Source organism: Melanostigma gelatinosum (genome assembly GCF_949748355.1).
Source record: "Melanostigma gelatinosum genome assembly, chromosome: 6".
Lineage (NCBI taxonomy): Eukaryota > Metazoa > Chordata > Actinopteri > Perciformes > Zoarcidae > Melanostigma > Melanostigma gelatinosum.
Window position 1 is genome coordinate 8985563 of NC_136639.1, and position 25035 is coordinate 9010597.

The 25035-nt window shown below is 41.4% G+C and overlaps 1 protein-coding gene and 1 long non-coding RNA gene across 3 annotated transcripts; one reads left to right on the forward strand and one right to left on the reverse strand.

Moving 5' to 3' along the window:
* Positions 1-2350: 2350 nt before the first annotated feature.
* LOC306778671 (uncharacterized protein) lies at positions 2351-11231 on the reverse strand. The gene is made up of 6 exons (XM_079270288.1): positions 11105-11231; positions 8908-8959; positions 7847-7970; positions 6605-6738; positions 3902-4141; positions 2351-3137 (listed from the first exon to the last, which is right to left on the reverse strand). The coding sequence occupies exons 1-6, from the start codon at positions 11173-11175 to the stop codon at positions 2439-2441; spliced, it is 1320 nt and encodes a 439-aa protein (XP_079126414.1). The 5' UTR covers positions 11176-11231; the 3' UTR covers positions 2351-2438.
* A 10069-nt stretch (positions 11232-21300) lies between these two features.
* On the forward strand, positions 21301-23086 carry LOC306778392. 2 transcript variants are annotated; one of them, XR_013772036.1, is made up of 3 exons: positions 21301-21517; positions 22182-22425; positions 22951-23086. It is a non-coding gene; the product is annotated as an uncharacterized lncRNA (long non-coding RNA). The 2 variants fall into 2 exon arrangements; XR_013772037.1 differs by having other exon boundaries at positions 22274-22425.
* The last annotated feature ends 1949 nt before the right edge of the window (positions 23087-25035 follow it).

Genomic DNA, 25035 nt, shown 5'->3' on the forward strand with positions numbered 1-25035 from the left:
AGTATGTTGAAAAAAGTCAGCATGTTGAAAAATCTTTAAAAAGCCATAGTATGTTGAAAAAGTCAGTCACAGCATAAAATATATTTTGAAAAATCACAAATAAACAGAATAAAGCTGAAAGCTTAAAAAAAGGCCAGTGTATAGTATGTTGAAAAAAGTCAAAAATATTCATAGAACAGTAAGTCATAAAGAATCTGTATCGTATGTCATAAATTTCATGAAAAATTAAAGCATTTCATAAAAATGTCATAGATGTTGAAGAATGCCAAAAATAGTCTCACTATATGTCATAACAATGTCAAAAAAGTCATTGAATGTCATAAAAATGTCAAAGTATAGTACTTTCAAAAAATCATAGTATAGATTGTCAATAAGTCATAGAGCAGTATACAATAAACATTACATTAAAATAGTCAGTCACAAAAAAGTCACAGTATAGCATGAAATAAAAAAGTAATATAGAATGTCCTAAAAATGCTGGATCAAAGAAACTATGCACCCAAACCGGACTTCTGATTCTAACTTTGTTTGAGGTTCCTTTGACTGATTGTGCAACATCTTCCATCAGATTAAGGACACATGTGAATGACATAGCCTTTATTAAAACTTAACATTAATTCATAACTCATTTTAAATACTCTTGTGATTGCTAGTTCTCTCTTTATACTACACACTAGTGAATATTAGTACACTATATGCTTTTACTTTATTTACTATAACTATAGTTTGATTTCCCTTTGATAATCCAGTATCAGCCTTAGGAGTACATACGGTATCAAAACACTGTTGCAACATTAATATCAACGTACGGTCTATGCCAGGGGTGTCCAAACTTTTTTCAAAGAGGGCCAAATTTGATAATGTGAAAATGCCCAAGGGCCAACAGTCCCTGCTGACATTATTTTAAACAATACAAGTAGCCTATACATACATTGTTATTTTATCATTTTATTTTCAATGACAGCAAATAGCAATGTAACCAAATGTAAGCATTCATGTCTGAACACATCTCAACAACTATTCTGCCTTTCTTTCACATCTTGAAAGTCAGATAACAAAGAACAAGCCATCTAAAAGCTAATTACATAGGAACCGATCAATATTCTCACCTCAAGACAATCTTAAATATGACTTAGTGAGGGTGATGAAAAGTTGTCTAACATTTAAATTCAACACACATGAAACAGGCTCACGAAAAAAATCAAGTTGTCTCTTCGTATCTGATGATAGCTCTTCAGTGTTACGAGCCAGGCAAACATTAGCAAACTCTGTCTTCTTCTCGGGGGAAATGTTTTCTGCTATTTTCATAACACAGTCTTTGATAACCTCACATTCCGTAAAAGGTTTGTCATGTTTAGCAATTACCACGGCCACTCCGCAGCTTACTTTGATGTTTTCATGTGAAAGGGACCGCTGCTGTGTGGCCAAGTTATCTTGGAGTTGCTTCACTTTTCTAGCACAGACGTTCTCTGATAGCTTGTTGTAGCATTAGCACGTTTGGTCTCGTAGTGTCTCTTTACATTATATTCCTTAAACAAGGCAACAGACTCATGACAAATTAGGGAGACACAGTTGTTTCGGTTTTCGGTGAAAAAAATATTGCGATCTCCACCTCTCCTGGAAGCGGCGGCCCTCATTATCGACTTTCCTTTTTTTACTTGCCGTAGCCATGACAGTTCAAGGGTCAGAGCCAATTTCAAACAGCCAGACAGTTACAGAGTGGTGCTGCCACCATGAGGTAAAAATAGGAATTGCATGTTGAATTTGTATGATTTATTCATTCCGTTTTGACTGTGCTGGCGGGCCATAAATAATGCATTTTAAGACAGAAGGCGCGGGCCGTATAAAATCTGACCTCGGGCCGTGATTGGCCCGCGGGCCGGACTTTGGACATGCCTGGTCTATGCTCTGCAGTACACTTTTGGGTAATAAGTATAAGCATTTGTTAGCTTGCGATAAAAGAAATAATCCATATGAGGAACCACATTAAGGAAAAAGCCGAACACTGACACACAGCAGCTGTTGAAAGCAAAGTGCAACACGTGGAGTATTATAACTCACTGAAGAGCATCAAACTGGTTATAAAGTGCTCCTAAGAGTTGAGGGTTCTGGAGTACTCACACAGAAAATACTTTTTTGCTCATGTCTGCAATCAGTCTTTTTCTTTTTTAAACACATAATACCACAGCACCCATTGCCATGGCACAGTAAGCAGCATAATATTCCATCTTTGTCCAAACAACTTAAAAAAAAGAAAAACAACTACAGTGAGACTATATTTGCCGGCGGGAGGCTACAGAATATGTGGTAATAATTTCGTAAAAGTTGATTTCAGAAATTAAAGACGTAGGTTATATATGTTACACAAAGTGAGTTCAGAAATGCAAAACTGGCCCACTAGAGTCCCTGCTCTTGTCAACAACTTAAAGCCTGTCTGGTCACATCTGGTTGGTCACACTGAGCAGCACTGTGGACTGACGGAGAGACGGCTTGCTGTCATAGACTGTGTTTGACTCGGTCGTGGTGTTGGAAGAGAGTGGACCAACCCCTCCTGAGACCTGGCTCCCCCATGGCCTCCACTCTGGTCTGGCCCGCTGGCTCTGTGGGCTGAAGCTAGTGTTTCCAATGACAGGCTCCTTCCCCTCGTATTTCCCCTTGACCAATCCGTTCATCACGACAGACGCAGAGATCTGGTCCAGGTGCTCAGCTGAGACAAGAGGCTGCCGGTCCTCCTCCTCAGAGATGGCAAACACAGGCACGCTGATGTGGTCACTCTCACCTGGGAACTCGCGCCTCTTTCCTGCCTGGCTGCTCTCAATCTGACACTGGCTGGAGGGAGAAGATCCAGAGCTGGGTTCTGGAGGGGAGCCCTGGGCATGAGGAACCCCGGAGGCTTTAGTTGGGTCTGTCGTCCCGGAAAGCAGACCGAAGCAAGGCCCCGTGAAGCGGGAGCGTCGCAGGTTGCTGGTGGAGTTGAGACGCCGTTGCCTCTGGGCAGGCTGCGAAAGGGGGTAGGAGGCATTGCTGATGGATGAGTCAGAGATAGTACCGTTGTCTGCATCAGCGCCCAGGTGAACATCCGAGAAGACCATCCTGCCGAGCTCTCCTCTGCAGTCAGCTACCAAACTGGGAGGAGCCTGGAATGATATGAGATTCAGAAATTTAGAACTTCTCTTACGCATGTGTGGAGATAATGCTGGGATGTTTCCCCAATGATGACCTATTAGATACAGCAGTGTTCACTTCTTCACTTTGTGACCATTTGTGTTTGAAACATATCAGTCATGTCAACATGAAATAAAAGCAATTTTCTTTTTTTAACGTGCATGATTTGGTCTCTCTTCATCAGGCTACACAAAGCATGACTACTAAGATATGCAAACCGCTCGCACAACGTTAGCTTGAATATTTACATTACGACATAGCAGGAGTAGTAGCAGTTTTAAAGCATGGCATATGAGTTATTAAACTTAGTCATTAACTCAACAGACGCACTTTGCTCTGTCAGCATCATTTAGGAATGTGTTGATACTATTACAGTCATTTCAAGTCTTAAATTGAAATTTGAATTATATAAATAGATCATATATAATATAGATATTATATAAATTGTAGTCAGTAATATGTGAAAAAATAAAAAAGTGTCTTTCCAGAGACCATGTCCTGCTTGTTCTAATGTTGACAGCCTGATTTCAGTAGTACCACATGAAGTTAGTGAGAAATATTTCTACTTTTGGTGAACCGAACTTTAAGTCAAGTTAGAATACCTGATTGAGACAACTGACAAGACAGACAAATGAAATTTAAACTAATTAACTGAATATAGCACTGACCACTCATCAACCTCACATGCCATAAAGGGTTCTGGGTGTGAAAACAATCAAAAGGTTCTAGTACTGACGCTGTCCACCAGCTTGGTGAAGGGACTGTTGGAGTTCCAGCTGCACCACTTCTTGTGCAGCTGTGGTAGTGGAGGGAGGAAGTCCTGGAAGGTGCGTACGCTCCACGCTCTCGGTCTGGCACAGCCAACGCTGCCGTCCTTGGAAGACCTGGTATCAGTCGGTGAGGTGGTGGAGTCTGGTGAGGGCCAATCACCTGCAGAGCTGGGACCGGTGTCACTGTGACGCAGGAACCTCTCCTTCTGCTAAGACAGAGTAGTCTGGGTCAACTGCTCCAGGAGCCATATTTGTGGCATTATATACTATGGCACTTTAAGGTATTTTGAATGAAAAGCTATACTATGACATTTTATGATCTTTTTATGATATACCGTGACTTTTCTATGGCATACTACATAATGACTTCATTATGACTTTTTATGCCAAACTATACTATGACTTAATTACATTTTTATAACATAATATGACTTTTTTATGACATACTACACCATGACTTCTTCATGGCATACTATACTAGGACTTCTTATGACATTTTTATGCTGTGACTTAATTACTTTTTACAAAGTAATTTTTACACTTTTTATGGCATATATACTGTGACATTTCTATCACATTTTGCATTGACAAGCGTCATTTTATTGACTTACTATTTTCAATGCTGGAATTGCTTTTTAAAAATAATGTTTCTCAACATAAAAGGAAAACCTATCTTCCATGAAGGCAGGTGACCTGAAATATTGACCTACCACAGCAAACATTTACCCTGTATTTGGTGCCCATTTCATTCCCTGCTCTCAATCAGTCAGAAAATTACACTTTATTGCCGAACACTTAAATTGCTGTCAACTAGAATCAGCACTCACATAGTAGTGTCACTGCATGCAGCAACATGGTCCTTATAGTAGAGGTATTAGGAATTGACTGGCTGCCAGTCTGCTGATTGCACCTTCTACTGATTTCCTCCCAACACCTGCATTTCTCCCTGCAGATTGTGTTGTGTTCTACATTAATGGATTCACAAGTAGGAAGTGTTCGTATTAGCTTGGCCACCTCAGTCACACAACCAGCCAGCCAAGCATTTGTGCCTCACGTAGCAATCTCACATCATTCTTTATTCGGTAAAGTAAATAATAATAATAATAATAATAATCCTTTATTTTATATAGCGCTTTTCTAAGTACTCAAAGACGCTTTACAAGGATCCATGCACACCATTCGCCCAGTCTTTGCATTGATTTCAGTCTGTTGTGCTGTTGTTTATACACACCTCTTACCATCTGAACTGTACATTACAGGTCCAAACTAATTACTAATATGAGACAACGCTTTACTTGAGAGTTAAATAGTTCATATTTGCAAACAGGACAGGCTAAATGATGGTTAGATGTGCAAAGGCAATGTACCTGATCGGTCAGCTGCTGTTGATTGGGGGAGGGGGAAGGTTTTAGGGGTTGCAACCATCAGACAGAGAATGAGTCCAGATAATCCTTTTCACAGAGTCACTAGCAGCTAGCTTTGTCTAGACAAGAATTAGCTAGGGGTTTAAATAGCATGTTCTTTTTGTCACTAAAGCTCTACAAACACAATGGTAACTTTTAGATTTCACACCCGACATGAGAACTCAGCCACCGAACACAGTCGCTTACAAGCCATGGTTCCAAAGGTCTAAGGGGCACCTGGAAAAGCTTGACACTCCCCAGAAAAACTGAAAAAGTTGACTTAAGTCTGTTGAATTTAGGACAGTGAGGAATGTACGAGACCATTTTGATCCAGATTTCTCTTAATCCAGGTTTTCAAGTCTTCTTGTCGCTTTATTGTAACTAAATTAAAGCTCTCTATCAAAGGGGTCTTTTGCAACAAGATGTTATCAAATGGGGGTTCATTGCTTAATGCACATCTCCATATTTGGTGGTGTGCTAACCTGGAAGTCCACCTGGCACTGACATTGAGAAGATGATTTTGGTATTTTCCAGTGAACTTGGCTGCTGTTAGCCCAAGCAGCATTTCTCAAACATTGTTGACATGGACGTCTGCATCGAGGACACACACAGGCAGACCACACACTGTGTGCCAAAGCGTGCATGACACACACAGATACACAAACACACACACAATTGGAGCTGGGAATCTGGCTCTGTAGATAATACTCCATTAGCCTAGGCTGCAGAAAAGCTTGCCAGTCCTTCAAAAAGCTGCCAGAGCTGTTTTATGCCAACTCTTATTCCAAGAGAATACAAAAGAGAGCAGAGAAAAACATGCTTGGTTGAACTGTTTTTTTAACCCTTCTCCCATCTTTTAATTATACTCATTTCCCATTTTTGTCCTCATAGTAGGCCTATAAAATGGTTGTCATATTTTCAGGAACACTGGGTCAAATCAAAGCAATGAATGCCCTGTCACCTCAGATGTTCATAGGTTCAGCGATCACCCACAGCTAGTTTGGCCTTGAGATGAAAAAGACAGTTTCACTCTCCACTGTATAGCATCAAGGCTACTTTCAGATGCAACTTGTGTTGAGATATTTCAGTCGGGACCAAAGTGGTGGAACCAAGCGACTGACTGAGATTGCCATCCATAGAGCCACGTCACTCGCGTGGAGATTTCATGCCTCATGAATGTTTAGCTTTGGAGTAAGATAAGTCCTCACTAGGTGACACCATAGACAACTGTATTGAAACTGCAACCTGCATGAGACTGTGCCTTACTGTGTGAGGTGAGAAGGGTAGCCCGCTTGGGCTAGTGGCTGACGACACAATGAAAACCTCATCTGCACCAAGGTCGAGTTCAGTCAAACCGCTGCAGGAAAGGTCCGCCTCTGCACTTTCAGAAATGTCACCGCCTGCAGAAACAAAAACAAAAAACGAGTATTAATGACAAGGTCATTTTTAATAGTTGTATTGAACTACAATGCTTATTTTGTGTACAATTAAACTTTGTACAATGTAACTGCTTCCACCATTGAAATGTATTTCATACTAATGCGCCACATTAATTGAATGCGCCCTACTTCTTTAAGAAAGGACTGTTTGCAATTTAGAAAAGCAGCAGAGCTTATGATGTTGTACTGCAATTTAAATGCTTCAATGAAACAACATGCAGAGTGGGCTAATCTCAACTCCTGTTTATAAGCAGTGTGTTTTGGTGTAAACTCCTTACACCATGACTGGAACACACAGAGAGGGGGACTGTACTCCCCTGTTGTTCAAACTACTCCCAGGCTGCTTTGTGGGTTAAATGCCACAACCCACAAATCTCTCAGCCTGGGTTCAGTCCCACTGAGAGAGAGAGAAGCCTTTGGATAGTTCCAGGATCAAGCCTGTGTGCTGCTCCTAAACTAATGCAACCTCCATTTCCATTGAAAACTCTACAGACCCACTAAGAGTCCACAGAGGGTTCCTCAGTTCGTTTGAATTCACAGTTATATCATACGACATATTTATAACGGAATAGTGATGTGAAGCCTGTAACGCTCAGTGTTTGGTATGTCTTTCCACGGTAAACTCCTGGAAGAAATGTCAGTGGCAATTCGCTTTTATTGAATCGAAGAAGAACTGGGCAGTTAGCATGAGCAGAGATAACCACCATCGATGAAACAGCCGATAAACTTTAGCAGATCAGTGCTTTGCCAGGAAGTTACTGAATGGTAGATTTGTATTCCTGAAGGTATTTTTATCATTCCTAATATTATTGTAGTCTTAACGCGTGATTTAAAAATAAATCTAAATATATGACATCCACAGTATTGTGCAATTTATGGACTTGGGTTTGCTGCAATGTCTCTTAGTCATACAGTATGTCTTAGGAATTATTAAATATGTTCATCATCGATACCTCAATTCATCATCAACACCAAATAATCTGTACCATTAATTTTTGCAACAGCAATCCAATATATCAACCGATCCATTGTGCGTGAGTGTGAGTGTGTGTGTGTGTATCGTCCTAACCTGTGTGTGGCGGGCTGTCATTGTTGTTGTCCTGCTCTGTTGTTGCTTCCAGGTTGCTCTGATTCTCAGCCATCGGCTGCAGCTCGCTGACCTCAGCCCCGGTGTTCTGGACTCCCTCTAGCACCTACAACACCAGCATACAGCACAGCAGCATTCAGTTAATCCACCACGCATCATCATGATACCAGACATGTTAAGTACAGGTGTTCTCAGAGGGCATCAAGCCCCGAAGCCAAACCAAAGCAATGTGTTGCAATGTTTCACATAATGGCGTATGTTTCGTCATTTGGAAACGTGAAAAATCCATCAGACAACCATAAAAGATTCTGATGTATTATGCTCGTAGTTGCTTATGTAACCTTGAGCTACTAGCCTCGAGCAGAGATTAGGAGTTGGCTACAGAGGTCTGCAAAACTCACATCTTTATTACACCCTCACCCCAAAGTTTTTTAAATTTTCAAACTTGTAGCCCAATTAAGCCCTAGACAACCCGAACTCACGCGGCATTACTTGAGGACATTTATCAGATTTCACGCAGCGTTCTCTGGAGCCACAAAAGGCTTCATACATCGGTTTTCACATAAGCAGTACTCCCCAACACCTGTAAACAGACTTGGAATTCCCCTTTAATTAAAATGCATTTCTGTTGAATCAGTATTCTGAAAAATCAGCAGGGACATAGACTTGTTGATCATGTTTAATATTGGTTAGAAATTAGCAATGTAAAGTACTGTGATGCAAGATGTTAATGTTAATAAGTCACATTCAGCAGGGATAATGAGCGCTAACAGGCTTTAACATGATTAAAACACAGCCTTTAGGGAGACCTTGTGTCAACTGCCAACATGTTCCTCCTCTGAGACCATCATAGAAATTGATGTGTAGAATCTGAATGACACCAAGTACCAATTTCTGAAGTTTACAACTCATTATTTCATGATGTAAATCACTATAACCTGCTTCATCATCAGGTTATAGTCAGAGTGAGAGAGAGTGACATGTCGAGAGGACAAAGGGAGAAGATATGGGACAAAAGAGGGAGTACACGGTAGTATCCGTACCTCAGAGCTGCTGGATGCACAGGAGCTTGCTCTTTTTGGACACAGTTTGGGTCTGAAAAACATACAGTACCACAGCAATTTAGTTTATAATTAAAGACACATCCAAAACCATTCCTTGCAGTTTTCTCAAGAAAAGAAAAATCCCTCTGGTGTTCACAATTTGACCAGAAATGTAAAAATGGGCACTATCCCATACAACTGTGCTGAAAATTGAGCATATTTACATAGTAACCACCTCACTCAATATGTAATAGCTCCAACATAACCGTGGCTATTTCCCCTAAATAGTTGCTCTATTGTGGTGTTGGACGATGGAGCAACATGCACCACAATCTTGCATTCACAGAGGTTGTTACCGAGATGTCATTGTTATGCTTTATTTTTTGCTATCGGCAGTGAAAAAGTGACAGCCGTGCATTCCTACAGCTATGTCAAGTATTTGCTTCCACAGACACACTGTCTGGCTATTAATATTAAATTATTTTACAACTGAGAAACTAACCAACATCACTTGTCTACTGTTACCATGCTTTCCTGTTCTGCTCTTTAGTCCACATGAACCAATGAAGCATGCAGAAATGCAAGTACCCTCTTATTAAAAATGACTTACAGCTGAATGAGTTCATTACCAGCCGCCGGTCAACTGAGGGCAACCCCTGCTACGACTCTCGTCCTTTTTGGCTGTTGTGTGACGGGAGGGGACCTTGGGAGTTATTGCTGCTTTAAACTTGCAAGATCTCGCCTTCCACACCAGGCGAGTTGTTTTCCAGTTATTTTTGTGAACTCATTAAAAATAATAGGGAGCAACAGAATGAGAAAACAGCAGCTAAACTAAGCTACTTTCTATTTTATACATTTCCTAGCTTCTGAATGACTGGTGTTGCCAATTACACTTTCATTTTATTGAACACGTGTTTCCAGTTCCCCTGTCATTAATAGTGAGAACCTGTGGAGTTGTTGTGCCTAACGGATGATTTGGAGACACTGAGCTGCATTTGCAATGAACACAAATCATATTAAACGGGGGTGTTTCTCACAACAAGCTCAACACGAAGGCTGACACAAATCTAAACCTCACTGGATGTTAAATATAACATCCAGGAAGGATGTTATATTTAGTAGGGTAAAACAGTCTGCTTGTTAGAACAGATCATATTACAAACCTCCAAACTTAACCCCTCAGCCTGTGTTCATTGTCCCCTGGGACGGACTAGAGGTAACAGCTTGTAAATTACACCTTTTGATTGTCTGACAATGCTATGGGTACCAAACTCACATTGAGTTTTAATTCTCCTTGTTGTCCCTGTTTCCCCGCCCATTCACTTTCATGCAGCCTCTGTGTTTTTGTGTGCTGGAATTGATGCCAGGTGCTGTACCTTGAATGCCCCGCTGTCTATGGTGAGAATGCTCCACATCAAGGAAGCCGCACAGTTGCAGCCAAACCCGACTAACCACCAAGGGTCACCACATCAGGGACTGGCGCTTCCAGCTGAGTCAACATAACACGGTGGTGATTGTGTACGTGCGAGTGTGTACACCTCTGTGTGCGTGCATTTACTGTTAGACCAGCCCATTTCCATTCATGGGAGAAATCACAGATAACACTTGTGAATTTTGTCAGGAGAGTAAAAGCTAAGGGCTCAGTTAAATTGAGTTTGTGTTTTACAAAAAAGCAAGAATCACCAAAACATAATTCGGCTTCATCCTCTGTGTGACATTAATGTCTGTACCGGAGTTGCTGAGACATTTCCATCTGAACAAAAATGTCAACCTGTTGACACTAGAGAAAAAGTAAGAGGATCGTCAGAGTCACAAGAACTTGTATAAAAAATGTGCTAATTTTAAATTTTAAAAAACAAAAAAAAACTGCAATACATAATAGCTTTCATATAGCTTTGTAAAAATGACCTACAATATCTCCAGGGGGTTCATTTTTATGAATCATGACTCAACAAAACACCTCGTGGCTGATTTCTGGCTTTTATAACTACTTCTCAGCTTGTACTTTGTAAAACCTTTTTTTTTTATTTCAATGAAGTGCGTTTGGTCTGGAAAATGCAGCTCATTAGTGGCAGTCAATAACCAACAATATTTTAGTTGACATGAATCTGACTATTTGGTTATTGTCCCTCATCCATTTGTCTGTGCTATTTTTTATCTCATCATCCCATGAATACAAATATCATACTGCTGTTACCTGAATATGATGCAGAGGGCACTTGTAAGTATCATTGCGAAGAAGGCAGCTCCGCTCACAACAGCCAGCATAGAGCCTACCTTGCTGGCTGTGGGAGCAGAGGCACGGCGGTGCCCCCCTGGCTCAGTCAGGTTGTGGTAGTGGAAGAGAAGAGCGAAACCGCGGCCCCAGTGGGTGGTGGTGATGAGCTCCATGATGACCTCCACCATCTCCTGGCTGGAGCCGAAAACCAGCTGGCTGCTGGGAGGCCGGTTGGACCCACAGAACCTGGAGGAGAAGGTGATGAGGTCTGAGATGTAGAGAACATCGTGGGGGCAGGCGTCAAGAACCGAGTGCTGGGTTTCTGGGCTCACAGCTGGAGTGTCAGTGGAGTGTGGCGAGGCAAGGGTGGCCACTTGCACAACTGTCCTCGGGTTAGAACTGGGACCGAGGTCTCCCTTGAGGTGGAACGAGGAGACGGCGTTGACAGTCTTGTCTTCTGGAAGCACAGCCCCAGGTAGGAGGAGAAGAGAGGGGGGAGATGACGAAGAAAGGCCAGAGGAGGCATCCGCCGATCTTTTGGCAGAATTTGAGACTTTGGCCATCTCCATCTTTGAGGATTGTTCCTGGACCACTACTTGCTTGACCTCGTCATCTTGGGAGGACTGCTGAGTTTTTGCGACGTCCCCTACACTTTGAAGCATGGGCTCTTTAGCTGCTGATGACGTTTTATCTGCCGCTAAGCTGCCAGGAGTGAAAGTCACCTCTTCATCTGCCTCTTCCTCTGCAAAATTAGAGAAAGCAGAGTACTGTGCGGCGGAGTCATGGTTTTCAAACACATCAAAGTCAAATATCTCCAGAATAAGCTGGTAATCAACAGGCACAAAGAACTGCCAAACACAGTGTGTCCCAGAGGAGTAGTTGTAGGGGAAGCCAGGGGACAGAATGAGGCCTTGGACGTCCACCACATCCACCTTGGCACCACAGTCAAAGTATACCTGCAACATGAGTCACATTAAGTTAGTCGCGTCATCATTTTAAACCTGCTTTTAACAAATGATCACCAAAGAATTTCACACATTAAGGTTTATTTCAGGTACTAACTGACACCACTTCTCAGAGTGACATACTGCCAAAGTTAGGGCTTTTGATTCCCCCTGATGCCACGCATGCCAACATTCATGGTATTCAAAAAAGTGTTGACCAGTATTGTAAGACATTTTGCCTAAATTCTAAGATGAGTCATGTCGTCAGATAATGGCCACTAAGTGATTAAGTTCTTTGTGTCAAAGGAACCAATAACCAAGGTACCCATCAGCAACAAATACACTTATAGTGGGCTGATTACTCACGAACATAAACCAGCTTGAAACTAAACTTTTCAACTCTGCAGTTCTGCCTTAATATCAAAGCCTGTGTTTTGCCTGTATTGCCTGCTTGGGTAACCCTGGGGAGGGTATTTCTTCAAACATGCTGGCTGTAATTCATCCCAGGTGTGTGGGGGACCTGAAATCTAAGCAGAGGCAGATGTGTGGTGGGGCCAGGGAGCTGAGGACCAGACATTAGTAGGGGGCCTGCGTGTTTATGAGCTTTCCTTTTGGCCTCAATTCTGGACTGTGGGAATGACCCAGACCGGCAGACCCCCATGCCAGACAGGTAACAAACCGACACCCGCGGGCGCCACTTGTGCTCTGGACTGGGCTAAAAGTATAAGGGATATGGAGGGGGAGAAAGAGGGCAACAGGGACACAAGAAAAGCTGAAGTCTATTGGAACCAGACAGGCACTTTGATTGCTCCATGGACCATCTATTCCCATCTGAATGCATTTATCAAAGGCATTCCTCAGTCAGGAGATTTTCAGTAGCAAAATCTACACGCAATTTTAATCACGACTGGAAAAGAAGACCACTTGCTCGGCCCTGCAGACATCAAGATGAAACCAAAAGCCTTCTCCATAGTTGATACAGCTGACGGCCTCACAGCCAGGCAACAGCATATAACAGACACACGGGAGGTCAGAGAGGGCACGCAGGGCAGCATGACCTACGCAACGAAAGAAAATATGTGTGCGCGTTCTGTCGGGTGTTAGAAGTTAGATGTTGTAATTTTGTTCTCATACTGGAATTTCATTGAAGAAAAGATCATGAAAAATCACAATCTACCACCCAAACCATTAGGGCATATCATACAAATGCAATGCAACAGGTCCACAGCTGAACTCGTACTTTCTTCAGACCTCTTTAAATTACATGATACTCAATAATCGATTCAAGTGTGGCATGTAATTGACATTAAATGTAATGAAATGATTGCTCACTCTTCTACTAAATTGAAACTGCTAAATTGAATATTATATTTTCCGAGCGACCACAATTATGATGTAAATTTTGATCATTAAAGTCCTTTAAGATGGTTGTATTTTGTTGTTTTTCTCTCTCACTGACATTTGGAAGCAATTACTTTGGCACATGGCATGCTACACTTGCACTGCCTACTACAAATGAATGCACTACAGCGAAGAATTACATGGATGACATTTGAACGGGCCAAATGCCATTCCTGCTGAGGCTGAAGAGAGTAAGCCGATTTGGGGTTCACAGTGTTTGCAGCGAGGTTGCGCAATGAGGGGGAACCACTCCACAATATGGGGGCATAACAGGGGGAAGAGAAGGACAGCGTGTCCTCTTTTAGGGCAAGAATGACCAGCGGTGAGAGAATGTATGTTTGTTCATACTGCTGCGTTGCTGGCCTTTTCTCAACCTCCCTTAAAGAAGTCACTCAGTTTTCACCCTGTTTTTTCACTGAATTCAACTTTAAAAAGCAAAAAAAAAAATGAATTTATGAAGTAACAGTCTATTGTAAGATGTGAAATCTTGCATTTGATGAAAGAGAACTGTGCCATAAACAGAGACTGTGCCATCAGGAGGCGGCTGGGAGGTCCCCAGCACCATGGGATGTGCATGCTAGACTACACATGAAAGGGCCCCAACGCGCCACAGTGTCGGATGGAAATGGGACATTCTTATAATGCCAAACATCGCGGTTCTGTTACATCAGAGGCCGCTCCACTGGCAGGCCGCTAATTATTCAAGGATGCCTTTTCTCTTGGTGAAACAATGGCCGCAGTGCCGTTTCGGTGAGCCACTCCACAAACGGGGGAGGGCAGATAATATTTTAAACAAGTGATGCTAATATGTACAAGGCAAGCTGAACGTTTATATAAGAGCCGCTCGGTCATTGTGCCCCAGTTGTGCCACTGACGGAGGCTTCCCTGGACAGAAGTAGATCAACTGAGCACATAATTGTCTGAAATGACTTGTTCAGTGAAACATCACACCAGCTGCTGTCATTACTTAGAGGCCCCTGACAAATTGTATTGTTCTATCGTTTTCACTCTGCGTCAGTACGTCTTTAAGAAAAACAAACAAGACAGAAGGTGTTTCAATCACATTCCATGATGGGGTTCATACATATGATCCACTGAATGATGCTGTGTTTTTGATTTGTTTGTATAGTGCCATTGTATTAGAATATAATTTACATTTAATTTAGACATTATTTGTTGTTCAAAATATTATTTAAAACTAAGGAAACATTTTAACCAGAATATTAATCTATGATAATAAATAAATATATATAAAAAAGGTAGGACGTGGTAAGAAAAAAAAGAGAAATAAACAGAAAGGAAAATAGTACTCAGTGCTTGTCAGTACACATTTATTTGACAAAACAGAAGTCTGACCTAACTGTTGGCTGTAACATGGATTTTTAAACCACCCAGGCTGACAACACCGCTGTGAGAACTCTGCAACACGAGCTGGCTTCTGCTGAAGTACTGTTCTCACACACACACACACACACACACACACACACACACACACACACACACACACACACACACAGGCTCATAAACAGGCAGGCGGGCCCCTCAAAAAGGGGCAGGAATCCTCACCAGCCCTGTTTACTGGAGAAGAAAAGTGACACTGCTTCACAGGGTTAGTGCTTGAGCAGCAGCAGTTCAGGGTGCTTTTCTGATCGCACCCAATTTCTCAGGTCTGGACCGATATCAACACAGCACAGCTTTGTGGACCAATAGTTCGTAGCCTGCACTGAATCATTTTCCATTATCCTTAATTTAATTCAAGAAGTCTGACAGGGTGTGAAGATCTGAGTGATACAGACCTGAGGAGACACAATATTGAGGAAAATACAGTCAAAATTGTACTACATATTAAAACAGACGTCAAATGTGATTACTAAAATAGAAAATGCAAGAATGGATGGTGTGAAATCAATGATGGGGATGAGACAAATCAAATAAAAACTGGAGCTCGAGTTAAACAAGGAAGGCCACTAATTAGAAGAAAAAAGCATGTGTTCTCAATGTGCAACAAATGAACAGGAAATGCACGAATGAAAGATAAAGACTTTCCAAACAGTAATGGAGAACGCACTGACACAAGAGGTCAGGGAACACGGAATAATGGAAAAGTGATGAAACACCTCTTTTCAAAAAACATTAGTTTCCCATACAGCAATCATAAAGTGCAACATGCAGCTAAAAAGAAGTTTGGACGAGCTCTTAAAAGGGTTTTAGACAACAGAGTCAGCAGCTGCAACTCAATATCAGCGATGTGCCCCATTTGTTTTTGTCTATTTTGTACAGCTGCCTCCAAATGCACAGAAAAACAGCTCCTTGAGGTCATTTTCCACAGCTGTAGAAAGCGCCAACACTGGAGCCCAGGATTTATCACACAACTCCCCTGTGATGTCAATGCCTCTCCTGACGGGCTCATGTCAGTGGCTGTGGTTCAGGCCAGAGTAAGTTTACAAACAACTGTTGCGGCGGCCTGATTAAGCCCAGGCATTTCTAGAGTCACCCTCATTGGCCACTGTAGTGCTGGCTCAGCACATTTGCACCACTGCCTCACGCATCATGATGAGTGACTTGTGAAAGGCCTCTTTGAGCCATTGCATGTTTGATCAACATTTTATTTACAGAGCCATCACAGACACGGAAAAGTGGAACGCGATCAATTTCTACCGCTGTGGTCCTCCAACTCGCACAGATATGCGAGTGGGTGAGCAACAGGACAGGCCAATGCAGGCTCTCGCTTCCGTGTCTGTGGTGTATATAAAGCTATTAACATATTTCCCCTGAAAGAGTGCTGCTGATGCTGCGGTAGCTGTTAAAGAGAGTCTGTGGAACCCTGTGGTGAATCTTCACGGTGGTTTCAACCAGTTTGGAGAAATCATTTCCAGATTTTGGAATGTGATCCAGTGAATGCATCCATGATAATTGGTCTTTTCGGCAGCACCTCAGTGAGAAGCCCAATCGTGTAGGATAGCTAACTGTGTGACACATTTAAATTGCAATCAACCGGAGTCTAAATGGAGACAACACCCTTTTCAAAGTGAAACAGCTTATTTCACCTACGCTGTTTTGACGCATTGAGCCCAAGTGTCTCGCATGTATTCGCATTACATTCCAGTAACAAGCTAAGCATCTGATTTTTCTTTTTTTCCCCATCTGGATGAAAAAAATGATCTGCTCTGCTGTACAACAGGAACGAATTTGAACCTGGTTCTCAAGTTGCAACTCTATTTCTTATCAAGGAAGCCGGAAATTATATATTTCATTGCTGTATTGTTTTACAACACAAGAAAAATATGAATGTATTGTTTTATTTGAAAATACGAAGCAATAGAAAGTAAAATCAATATCGAAAAGCATCAGTGTTTTTTTTATTTTGGTTCACGTTCAAGGCCACCATCTTTGTTTGGGATAGAAAACTATTTAAAAAAAATGTGTTTTATTTAAACTGGGGCATGTATATGTATAATTATATAACATAGACAGTATTAAAACCTACTGAATCATACGACCAGGGTAGGATGGCTTTCCAGCCTATCTTCTCTAAAACCCAACAGCAGAGCACTGACACACAGTGACATGTTTATCTGTCGACAGAATGTGTGCATCCGATTGTCAGATAACTCATGGGAGGAGTAAGCGAATTCACTGGGGTCCCACAACGCAATACAGATGAATGTCCCCTCTTCCCATCGTAAATAAAACCTTCCGAAAGACAGAGCAACAAAACAAAGATTAAATTCACTCTCCCTTGTCCACAGTACTGAATTGTGGACTAGGATGCCCCCCATTTTGTTCCCGAGGGGAATAGAATAGAAGCTTGTTTATGCTGTTCCAAAAATCAAACTTAATACAAAAGGGGAGCAGAGGACAAAGACATAATTTACCGTGCCCCCTCAGGCAGATAATTGCAAAGATAGTGAGCACCCTATGCACACAGGAACTAAAGCTGGAGACGCTGACAATTCAATATACCAAAGGCTTTTCTTGTCTAGTTCCAAGAATTGTGCTGCTGAGCCGTCATTCTCCATCAGCAGAAGAGGATGACTCTTGACAGGGGGAAGCGTCTCCTCGCTGACAATGTGCTCTTGATGTTCTATAGGAGATCTGTCTGTGTCAAGAGTAATCCTTCTGTGTTATGACACCAGTCACTGCCCCTAATGGGGACATTTTGGTGCATAAATCAAAAACAGAAGACTATGGGATTGGAAGACTGGCTGGGTGATGCGGTTTACAGTTTGGACACTTTGCAGGAAATCACATAAAATATGAATGTTGTTGTTTATTTCCATTTCCAACAGCACAGGGATAACATAGCATCTTGTCAGTGCGAAATTCATTTGCATACTTATTACAATACATGCTCTGGCGATCATATACAGTGTTTGCTCTGAGCAAGAGCAAACCGAGGAACACCTCTGCCGCCGTCTAAGCAAACATGACATAACAAGGCGTGCTGCCAATGTACATCAACAAGTACTGTCATCCAGTAGTTACTCATATGGTGCAGGTATCCATATATACCAAATTATAGAATGTCACAGGTTATGGCTATTTTACAACTCAACCAATCAACTCGAAAGCAGCCACACACAAGTAAGCCTCACTAACCTGGCAGGAGCTTTAACTCCACCTCAAGAGAAGCTAAAACATGTCAAACATTAATCACAGTCGAAAGAGCAATTCCGGACTGTTCGGATTCCTGTTTGATCACAGACAAACGTTTGATCATGAACTCCGTGCATGTCAGAGGCACAGCTTGAGAATTTTGCCTCAATGACTACGAGAAGTAAAAAAACAAGGTTTACATGCTCTCAATGTGGTTCTCATTTCAGCAGTTTGGACTCTGCATGCCAGTCTCTAACTCGGTGAAGAGCAGTAACATCAAAACAAGCCTGTGTCATAAAAACATCCCTTTGAAAGCCTCTGAGGATACATATGTAGCCCAATGCTGTAATATATATATATATATATATATATATATATATATATATATATATATATATATATATATATATATATATATATATATAGCAAAGGTGGACAGTAGTAAGTCAGCATGATGTAAGGTGATTAAAATACATCGGATAATAATTTCATAAAAATAAACAACGAGCATGAACGTGAACCTCGCAATGCACTTTCGGCTCCATGAGGCGGATTGGCTAACTGCTATGGACAGACACTGTTTCAAATCACAAACGAACAACAACACTTTGATAACATGTTGTGTGCAATCCATTTGGTTTCTTACACAACTTTCGCAATTTCAGCAGGAGCTGAAGACTGCTTGGAGGAGTGTAATGTTAGCCTGCGTCCTATTCTGTTGTCAAACAGAACGCACGCAAAAGCCAATTGCAAAAATTGTAAATTTAAAACTCTGTCGCTGTCTGTCAAACTTGTCAATACTGTAAAGCTTGAACTTAGACGTCTTCTGAAGCAGAGTGGCATTCTGATACAGTCGGCATACAGGTTAACCAACATAATACATTTACAGTAGGCTATTCAAATGTAAACTTTTAAAAGGTGGCTGAATATATACCTACCGCTTCTTGCTGTCGCCTACAACGGTGTATAGTGAGTTATTTTGCGAGTAACGTTACAAAACTGTTGACAGGACAGACGAACTACGTTTTAATATAACATGTAGTTGACGCAATTGTTTCTTTGTGTATCAGAAGTGTGCCGAAATAAATGGCAGCACCTAACTTTTCTTAAAATAACTTGCTTGAAGTCCACTGGTGTCAGAATGTTTGCCGAGGAGCAAACATTGTTGCATACCACGACTTACGAACGGAGTTCGCTGCTTGATTCCCCATACATGTGCGCACGGTACTCAACAGGCATGTAGGTAAAGCTTGTGAATAATTGTCAGCTTATTGTCAACAAATGTCAACTTACTTTCTGTGCAACGCATCCCATCACGAAGAGTAGGTATGTTGTCATAAACACATGGGCCCCAAGCGACGTAACACAACTCATTTTCCTCTAATTGTTCCTTTTTTTGGTGCGACGCACAGTGAACCGTGTCCCGCTCCTCTGCTTCCCTCTCATTCACCTGAAGTATCGGGAGCGCGCTTCCATCGTTCATGGGCGAACTCGAACACAGTGCCAGATCCCCAGATAAAAACTCTGCTATTCTTGTTACCTTTACGCATATGACATGTATTTTAAATATATATATATTCACACGTAAAATAACGTGACCGTATTTTATTCTACGAATGGAGCTCTAGCCAGTGGAATTAATGATGACCATACACTTATATCATTAGGTCTAGCTTTTATATTTGTAAAGCATAAATTCCTTCCTTCTTCCAATCTAGGCTAACTAGGATGTTTTATTGTTATGTTTGTCTCATGCATTTATCAATGTGCGATTGTATTATTTGTAGTAGCCTATAGTATTAGCTATATGACAAACTGTAGTTCAATCCAAATGAATGCATGAATATACGTGTGAATTTACAGTTATATTGGAGCCCGGGCAATGCAGTCTAAAAGAGTAAACAAATGAAATATAGTCACTGTTAAACAGTAATTTATAAAGACTTATCGATATATATTTCCAAAGAACGAGGGCAATTGGCAACACAGACTGGAAACCTTCACTCCTAACAAGGTTTATCATCTATATCATTCTACCGGCACACATTTTGGGTGGAAGAAAAACGAAACAATTATGAGGGAAATTGGTGAGGTTGTGTTGTTGTCTTTTGTCTATGACAGTCATTCTTGATACTGTCACTAGATGGCACCAGAGTTAAAATCTTTCACCTATTGATTAAAAGAAAGATCTATCCTTGGCTTTATATGTCTACTATTATTTGCATTGAAAAGTGAAGAGGTGAGTCTAATAAGTTTAACTATGTCATTAGAAATCATGTTGTGTTTGGACCTGTTTATAGTATATTCCTGCAGATAGACTGCCCTTGTACTGGGATTAGCTCGTGTCCAGTGCTGCTCTCTGATCTGCAACGTTTTTCTTCTTTAGGCATATTACTGGTACCGCTTGTATTCTACAATGCATGACCTGTTTTGGTGGCTACTACAAGGCCTGAGGCTGTCTACTGCTCTGTGTTTCATTGCTATTTGATCTGATGTGTTACATAGCTGAATTTAACTCTAATAGTAATCTTAAGGCAGCCAATATGCTTATAGCTGACCATGGTTAAGGTTTAGGAGAAGAATAAACAAGTCAAATAGAAAATCACTGAAAATATATATATTTTTTGAGAAGAAAAGGTAAAAGTCAATGCAGCTGAGACAGTTGCCAACTAAAATAGTAACTTTTGCAGCGGTGGGTGTGGTTTGATTTGTTTCACTGCGGCCTGGCAACATAAGCAAACAATCCCACAACTGTTATCAGATTTTGATCTAAATTCTGATTGGTGCACAGACATGCGTGACATTTTTCCAGCCGAGCCCTTCCTATTTCAAACCAGTGAGAAGAGCACAGACAAAACGGCACAGACAGAAAGTGTCATGTTCAATAACCAAAATGTACGTGTTCTTGTTTGACCTAATTGCCCACAGTATGTGCAGTATGTGGCTGATAAAGAAAAAACGTTGTCAGGGCCTTTACGTATGTTTGTCTTACAAGATGAGCCCTAATTGTGCACCACATGCTGCATTGTTTCCAGCCACCCTTTTGATTTAAGCTATTGTAGTTTGACAGAGTTGCCCAGCCAGTTTGCCAGGTTGAATACCTTTCCCCTTTGCAGTATAGTGCACAAGAACTTATCATGACTAATCGTCAAATTCCCTGGGGCTTCTCTTGCTTCTCTTTTAGGTTCTGTCAGTTCAGATGCCATGCCAAATGGAAATGGGCTGGCTGCGGGGAACACCCATGTAAATGGGTCCCTGCCTCTGGCAGCCCCTCCCCAGAGCACCAGCTCCCCAGTCAACTCCCAGATCCAAGAGCCCTCCCCAGGTTTGGCTGCTTTTCCACCCATGATGCTAGAGAAGTCTGAGGGGGCTAGTGCTGAGTTCACGGTTCACACGGGTGATTCATTGCAGTCGCTCAGACTCAGTATGCCTATGCAGGAGACTGAATTGTGTAAGCATACACTTATGTGGAGTGAATGCCCCCTCTAAACCCCCCTGTATTTTAACCTCAGTTTGCTGTGGGATGTTTGGCTTTTTTGGTTTATGTGCACATCCATTTTAACTTCTTTTTCTGTGTGTTACCTGAACAGAATGAGTCTGGCCCATTTCCGCAACTTGCATAGATTGCATTTGATTGTTTAATTAGAATTTGGTGTGGGTGCTTCATTTGCAACACTATTTGGACTAATGGCTGCGTTTTGGAACTAATCCCTCTTGTATGTCATCTCTTTGGAGGTATTTTAAAGTCATGCACAGTCACCTTGTTTGCCTTTTAAGGCTTGGCACAAACTGGTAATTTGGTTTGGATGCACATTATATCTCCCACACAGAATATATGTAGCAGCACATGAAGAATCCTGGCGCATCTCTTTTGAATCGAATGGACAATCTATTTAATGCATGTATAGACAGTCATTTAACTCATTGCAATATTGGCATTATTTGCTGCATAGCTGTTGCAGTCATGAATGAAATTAAGTTTTAATAGTCACATACACTAATCAAGCAAATGGAGACCGTGGTGCAGCATGGGGCACCCTTTAAATATATGGATGTAACCCCCATACTGTCACCTGCTCTCAGTTTCTGAGAAGACTGTGTTTTTTTTTACAAAGGTCCTGGTCTTGAGTATGCGCAACAAAACAGCTAAGTGGACTGTGAACTGAGAATGGGTGACCAGTAATCGGTGATCCCGGGTTTGTCACAGCGGCGCTGCTACATGGGCGTGGCTCGGTGGTTGTTTTGGTCTGTGGCAGAAGCCTGGTCCTGGTTCCCTGACTGAGGAGGACTGAGGGGAACCAGTCCCCGCTGCAACTGTGGACTCTCCATGAACATGAGGCACAGCAGGACCCAATGCAGGTTTGAATTTATTCAGACATTTTATCTTTACTATGACTTTACCTTCCTATATGGGACAATGTCAACATGAACCCCACTGTATCTAACATTACACAAAGTTTTTATGTTATAAATAATGTAGGGAAGGTTCATTCCAAAGTGCATGCATCAGAAGCATCATGCAACTAATAGAGGCCTGTAAATGTGTTTATTGTTGTTCTGCACATCATGGGCACTTTCAAAACTTCAATAAGGTGTTGCTAAAATGTTGTGATCGAACAAGGAGCAGTGTTTTAGAGAGATAGTTGTACATCCTAGCTCTCTGCTCCCTATAGTAATTCATTGGCTCTCTTTCTGATGCCATAGCTGGTCATGGCATCTTCATCCAGAATCCAAGGAAATGATAAAACAAGTGATATTTCATACAAGGTTCTAAAAAAGGAACAGACTGAAAATGACTCACAGTTCTGTAGACATGTTGACCATAATAACTTAAACATTACTTTTGGCTGAACAGATCCTTTAACCTCAACTCTTTAACTGCAGGTTGACATGGAGTTTGGAGTTGACTGGACCGTTTCAGCTGCAACGCTCACGAACTGACCAGGAAGTTGAAAGTCTACCCGACCCTGATGGCCCCCTGTCCAATGTGTTGAATGTCTTTGTACAAACTGTGAGCTTAATATCAGAAATGCTCCAGTAAATGCCTGCGTCACAGGCTCTCTGATGCAGGTGAAAGTTGCATAAATGCTGTGATTAGCATAGTTCTGAAACCAGTGTTGAATCACATTCTTATTTACTAAACTTCTCTGTTTCACGGCTAAAAAGATTAACACAAAAGTAAAAATAATGGTAATGACAGCACTGACAGTATATATTTATTTATTTATTCTTTTTTACAGCAGATGTCAATGTAGACACTTGTTGCATTGTACAATATGCTTGCAAAGAAACACTTTTTGCTTTACTCAATTTACATCTGTTACAATTAATGAACTTTTTGGAAAACCATTTTAAACATCGAAAACCATTATGGTTTTGTAACAGAGCCTTGTACGAGAAGCTGTCCTGTAGTTATCTAGAGAACTTGTTTTAAAGCATGTATATCAAATGTTTTATGTTTAGACTGACATTTTCTGAATCACAAGGCTCGAGGAACTGCAACACGCATCCTGTTTCAGAACAATACCACGAATAAAGAACAGCAATTCAATCGGTCTCTGTTGTAACAGTCTCCCGATCACGATCTTCACAACAATTAAACTGGGAAGAATGGGATTAAACCTACGAGACAATGGTTGAAGATAAATATGCATCACCACATTGTGTGTGAGTGTTCCACACTAACAGAACTAGGTACTACTTTACGTCACTCATTCAACTGCTTTTATACTGTAATTCAATATTGTGGCTGGCCAAGCAAGACAACAGATGCTACACGATTACTAAAGTGTCCAGAGTGATATATTGATGTACAGTCTCCTTAGACCAATCCAAAGCCAGTGTCAGTGCTACAAATAGCAAGAATGTCTCTATTGTAGCGTGACCGGATCCCGCCCCGGGGAAAGCGGGACAGGCTTGCGCACCTAACACGGCGGTTACTCAGTCGGCTGTCCCACCTGCGAGGATATACGTCCCTCTTGGAGGTGTCGAAACAATACCGTAGGCCTTTTATCTCACCCCGTAGCTGAATCGTTAGGATAAGCAGAATAGAAAATGAAAAATTTTAAATTCTAATAATCCAAATTGTACGGTAATTGGATCAGGGCATAGTTGTTATTTTAAAAGAACCAGACTGGAGGTTTTTGCATGGCAACACGTTTTTTAAATTAGTTTCCTTCCTTTTCGGCAGCAATTATTAGTGTCAGTTCATTTCTATGAAACTCAACGCGTAAGGACTTCAGGACAACCATGTTTGAGCAGTACTTGTTCATGCAGTGATGCGATGTGGGTTTAACTTAAAGAGATCAAATGCTGACTGTGATCATTTCAATGAAACACGTTTCAGATCTCACCAGGTTAATGTTTGTTGTAATGAAGTGAAACAATGGCTGCCAGAGGGTAGAAAACACATGTCATTTCAGAACTGTTTCACTTGTCTTGAGGTTCTTCCAAGGACCTGCAAAACATTTGCATCACAACAGAAAAGCAAAGCAGCCTTACTAATCTTTAACTAGTAGTCTAATTAGCATTACTTAATAAACTCATCAACATCTATCTGTGTTTGTCACAAAAAAGACAAAATGTGAAAGACAAAATGTTGTCCGACATCAGAACTTCAACTCTGATTCGTCGGTCTGGTTTATATGATCTGTTAAGTACAGATCAGAATACTCGCAGCATGGAGGAGCAGTTTGTCCAGCAGCCATCTTCTGTTGTCAGATGTGACTGCAGGCAAATCCCATGACAGTGCCAACTCATTGATTATGTTTTTTTTCTTCAGATGACAAATCTGCTGTCCCCTCCAGCCAATAGTGACAATTAGAATAGATTAGAATTCCTGATTTATCAAGACTTGCATAATATTCAGATTTGATACAACAAATAGGGAAAGGACAACTTGTCAATAACTATCACTCACGCGGTTGACAACACCCACTGGTCTCAAACCACATGCCAAATAACGTAATG

Coding starts and splice junctions, on each gene's coding strand:
- LOC306778671 (XM_079270288.1), bottom strand. CDS start 11,175: ATGCTGGCTGTTGTGAGCGGAGCTGCCTTCTTCGCAATGATACTTACA. Junction 8,960..11,104: donor GCCCTCTGCATCATATTCAG/GTAACAGCAGTA, acceptor TATGTTTTTCAG/ACCCAAACTGTGTCCAAAAA. Junction 4,142..6,604: donor TACCCTTCTCACCTCACACA/GTAAGGCACAGT, acceptor CTGTCTTAGCAG/AAGGAGAGGTTCCTGCGTCA.